This window comes from Berghia stephanieae, chromosome 8 (assembly GCF_034508935.2).
Source record: "Berghia stephanieae isolate SIO BIC M18660-M18661 chromosome 8, UCSD_Bste_1.3, whole genome shotgun sequence".
Lineage (NCBI taxonomy): Eukaryota > Metazoa > Mollusca > Gastropoda > Nudibranchia > Aeolidiidae > Berghia > Berghia stephanieae.
The window spans coordinates 31,653,409-31,658,408 of NC_088367.1; the positions used below are offsets into that span (position 1 = coordinate 31,653,409).

A 5,000-nucleotide genomic window follows, 5' to 3' on the forward strand; every position below is an offset into this window, starting at 1 on the left:
TTTATTTTTCTATTTATTCGTTTAATCATTCATCTGTTTACTCATTCACTCATTCATTTATTTATTTAATTATTTTTATTCACTTATTTGTTTATTTTCTTATTTATTATTTTTCCCAAGGTGCGTGACCATCAACTCTGCTACTTCTACCACATCTATCATCGTTTTCATCATCATCATCATCATCATCATCATCATCATCATCATCATCATCATCATCATCATCATCATCATCATCATCAGCAGCAGCAGCAGCAGCAGCAGCAGTAGCAAGCTCTCAGTTACCGTCATTATCAATATGTAGCGTCGGTGGTTCGGTGATTCTGTTTCTCGACTTCTTACAATGACAAGCTATTTATTGCTTTCAATTATTTTTCAAATTATTTATTTATTTATTTATTTATTTATTTATTTATTTATTTATTTATTTATTTTATATATTCATTTATTTATTTATTATTTATTTATTTACATTTTTTAATCTAAAAAAATAGTTTATTTATTTATTTGTTTATTTATTTATTAATTTACTTATGTATTTATTTATGTAACTTGTATATTATGTTTTCTCAGAGGATATTTCAATGAGTGCAAAAGTAAGAAATCACGCCAATCGCACCCACTTTGCCGCAAAATCCAAGAAACGAAAAGCTGAGGAGTTGGAAACAAAGCTAGGTGAGACATAAGACACTATAGGTAACTTGTCACTGGTCTCTTTTACTCCTAGTAGCTGGGCCTGCTTGATATGGCGGAAAGTAGTCTGCGATAGACAACCGTCCTAGCCAACGTTATCGAGTAATGTCATTTCCCATTTTAAGTCTACAAAACAGGAATAAAACTACTGTTCTATAGGCCTTTATCATGCCCGTGGCTTTAGCTGGTATGTAAAAAAAAAAACAAAGATACGTATTGAATTGTATGCTTCAATTTATTAAATGAATACAAATACTGTGGACATTTCGGGTTTCCCCTTTATCAACAAAACACGATGAATGAAACAGTAGGGATGAATGAAGACGTGTGAATTTCGTAGTTAAGGTGAAAAAAACAAAAATGATGATGGGATAAGAAATAAACAAAAACAATGATGGGACAGGAAATAAACAAAAACAATGATAAGGACAGGAAAGTTCCTGTCCCATCACTGTTTTTGTTTATTCACTTTAACTACGCCATTCACACATCATCATTCGTCTTTACTGTATCATTTAATCATATTTTGTTGATAAAGGGGGAAACCCGAAACGTCCACAATATTAATTTGTCTTCGTTTAGTAAATTGAAGCTTACAATTCAATACTTATCGTTATTTATTTTTTTCCTCCGAGCTTCAAGCAGTACCATTTTGATTAGCTGGCATGTAGAATTCACATTCTCTCAAATCCTGTTCCTCTTACCCTCTTTTTGTGCGGCTACGTGGTATTGTGGTATGACACTCGCTTTCGGATCGGAAGGTCTTGGGTTCGAGCTTCGCTCGGCGTATAGTTGAGTCCTTGAAAAGGGCTCTTTACTCACATTCTCTCACCGCACTCGGGTGTAAAATGAGTACCTATCCGTTAACAGCGTTGTATCTGTCCGGAAAAAAATTATAATATCGCCTAACAGGCGTCATGTCTCGTTTTACATGTTACGTGTTGCTGTTGGACAGGGACCCCGTGTAAAGCGCTTCGAGCACGTTTAGTGGATATTATGCAATATAAAAGCTCAATATTTTTAAAAGCTCTATTTTTTTTCTAATTCTATTTTCCAATCCTGTTCAGCTAATCCTGCTCTTCTAATCTTCTTCCTGTAGCTATTTTATTGTAATCTCACCCTTCTTATCCCGTTCCTTTCCTCTAATCTCATTCCTCTAATTTTGTTTCGTTAACAATTTTCCCCTTATCGGTCGTATTCATCTAAAAATAATTCGCTCTAACGAGGAGCAAGATTGGAGGAACTGAATTAGAGAAATAATAATATTACTATTTCTCAACTCTTGTTTTCTCAAATCTCATTCCTCGTCTTCTATTCCTCTTCCTCCATTATTGTTCCTCTATTTCTATTTCTCTAATTCAGTTCCTCAAATCCTCTTCTTCTAATCCTCTTCTTCTAATACTCTTCCTCCAGTTCTGTTCCTCTATTCCTATTTCTCTTATTCAATTCCTCTAATCTTGCTACTCGAATCCTTTTCCTCTAAACTTGGCCTCAAATGAGATAAATTAATAAGTTAACCCTAACATTTTTGTCCATTTCTATGCTTCTCTATCTATTCTGTGAGTGAAACAAGATTATTGTAATACAGTAGATTCTGCATAAGCTCAACACTCTTAAAGTCAACTTTTGCTTAAGCCAACACCTATTGTTGATCCTCAAATTTCTGACGTTAATCTAAATGTGTTTCATTGAAAATGAATGAAGTCAACCTTGTTTATAATCAACTAATCTGGAAGTGTTGGTTTTATCGGGGTTATACTGTAATACACTGTCATTTGGTTTTTAAAGATTTTTATTTCTCTTTCCATTCTATCGTAAGAAGTCAAAATGCCAATTGACTTTTGCCAATAAGTTTCAACAGTCGTGACGTCACTTCCCTCGTAGACGCATAGTAACTTAGTAACTGGTTCTAAACTATCGGAACGATGGCGGACGCCCTTATGAAATACTTCTCCGACGAGCATAAAAGTGTACCCAGAGGAGAAAAACATTATAAATCTGATCATGTTTTCACTATTGTACATTCTGATCACATGACATGTGAAAAATTTCTAGCCAGCATGAAGAATAAAAAGTACTGATTTTATTTGTTTAGAACCAAGCTGCTGGTTGCTGGGCGAACGTGACATCAGACAATTGAATTCTATTATGGCTGCAATAACAGCAGCATAACAATAACAACAGAACCGCAATAATAGCAGTGATATCGCTGGTATCGCATGAGACACCAACATGATTCCTTTTATTCAATCTTTCCATTCAAACCCACAGATGAGAAGGACCGAGTACTAGAGAACCAGGCTACTACCAATTCAGCCCGCCATGACAGTCCATCTCAACCATTGAGCCCGGAAAACCACAATGGCACCGCTTTTTTCAGACCCCATCCCCTCGCTTTAAACCAGCCTGGCCTCACAACAACGTCTCCAAATGAAACATGCCAGTCCACAAATGTGTCAGTGATGACGGCGTCAAATAAATTTAGTAACACCAGTAGTGAATTTTTGCTCCGCCCATCAACAATAGCCCCTCCTCATCATAATATCTCTATTTCTCCTATCAAGTATTATTCATCTTACGACCGCTGCCCTTATATCCCCAGTCTTGGTTTCAACACGTATACAGAGTACCTCAACCATCACCACCATCATCCCCACCCCCATTCATCAAATTTTCCAAACACAAGAAATGCCCATTCCATCCCAGCTCCTGCTCCTCCACAACCACCACCTCCTCCTCCTCCCCCGCCACCACCACCACCACCACCGCCTCCATCCATCCACCAATCTATTCAAGACCACGCCCAAACACAACCATTCCAAACAATTGGCTTCAGCCCTGCTGTCAATCAAACACATCCAGCCCCGCCTACCTATTGGACAGAAAATCGATTCCACCACACACCTTTCACAGATCCCTACACGGCACAACTCACATACAATTCTTACCAAGACAACTACATTGATCCGTATAGAAAACACCTATCTCCGCTTATAAGACCGTCTGTGTACCACTCGGACACACTAACTAGTGTCAACACAGGTCTTGAAGGTTATCAGAGAGGGACCATAGAATCATTACAGTTATCTGGACCAAGTTTGGATAGCATGTCACGGCACACAGCGGTCAGCTTGGACGGCTTCGCTAGACCCGTGGTCTCCACGCCATCTTACGAAAACATCAAAGCAAGCGGAACTTACTATGGGAGACATCACACTGATTATCAAGGTTTGTAGTTAATTCATCATCATCATCATCATCATCATCATCATCATCATCATCATCATCATCATCATCATCATCATCAGTATGAACTATGAATCACTGCACATCTATGAAGGTGATGGGCACAGTTGTGCAAAACAGCGTCGGACAGAATAAATATAATCGTTAAATATATGTTGCTCTTTGCATCAGTAGTTCTTTGTAGCAGTAGTTCTTTGTATCAGGAGTTCTTTGTATCAGTAGTTCTTTTTATCAGTATTTCTTTATATCGGTAGTACGTTGTATCAATACTTCTTTGCATCAGGTGTTCTTTATATTCAGTACTTCTTTGTACCGTGTCAGTAGTTCTCTGTATCAGTAGTTCTATATATCGGTTGTACGTCGTATCTGTAGTTCTTTGCATCAGTCGTTCTTTGTATCTGTAGTTCTTTGTATCTGTAGTTTTTTTGGGGGATTTTTTTGTGACCGTAGTTGTTTTTTTTTTTGTTTTTTTTTGTTTTTTTTTTTGTTTGTTTTTTTTTTTGAGACAGTAGTTCTTAGTAACAGTATTTCTTTGTATCAGTTGTTCTTTGTATCAGGAGTTCTTTGTATCAGCAGTTCTTTGTATCATTAGTTTTTTGTATCAGTAGCTCTTTGTGTCGTTAGTTCTTTGTATCAGTAGTTATTTGTATCAGTTGTTCTTTGTATCAGTAGTTCTTTGTATCAGTAGTTCTTTTAATCTGTAGTTCTTTGTATCTGTAGTTATTTGTATCAGTAGTTCTTTGTATCAGTAGTTCTTTGTATTTGTAGTTCTTTGTATCAGTAGTTCTTTCTATCAGTAATTCTTTGTATCTGTAGTTCTTTGTATCAGTAGTTCTTTTTATTAGTATTTTTTTGTATCTGTAGTTCTTTGTATATATAGTTCTTTGTATCAGTAGTTCTTTGTATCTGTAGTTCTTTGTATCAGTAGATCTCTGTATCAGTAGTTCTTTGTATCTGTAGTTCTTTGTATCAGTAGATCTCTGTATCAGTAGTTCTTTGTATATATAGTTCTTTGTATCAGTAGTTCTTTGTATTTGTAGTTCTTTGTATCAGTAGTTCTT

At 36.2% G+C, this 5,000-nt stretch overlaps 1 protein-coding gene across 4 annotated transcripts in view; it reads left to right on the top strand.

Moving 5' to 3' along the window:
- LOC144978513 (uncharacterized) overlaps nt 1-5,000 on the top strand; it is a 54,930-nt gene that overhangs the window by 48,317 nt on the left and 1,613 nt on the right. For all 4 annotated transcript variants that reach the window (XM_078924684.1, XM_078924683.1, XM_078924685.1 and 1 more), the window contains 2 exons: nt 574-675; nt 2,965-3,921. In XM_078924684.1, coding sequence (XP_078780810.1) covers nt 574-675; nt 2,965-3,921 — 1,059 coding nt within the window. The remainder of the gene's footprint in view (nt 1-573; nt 676-2,964; nt 3,922-5,000) is intronic.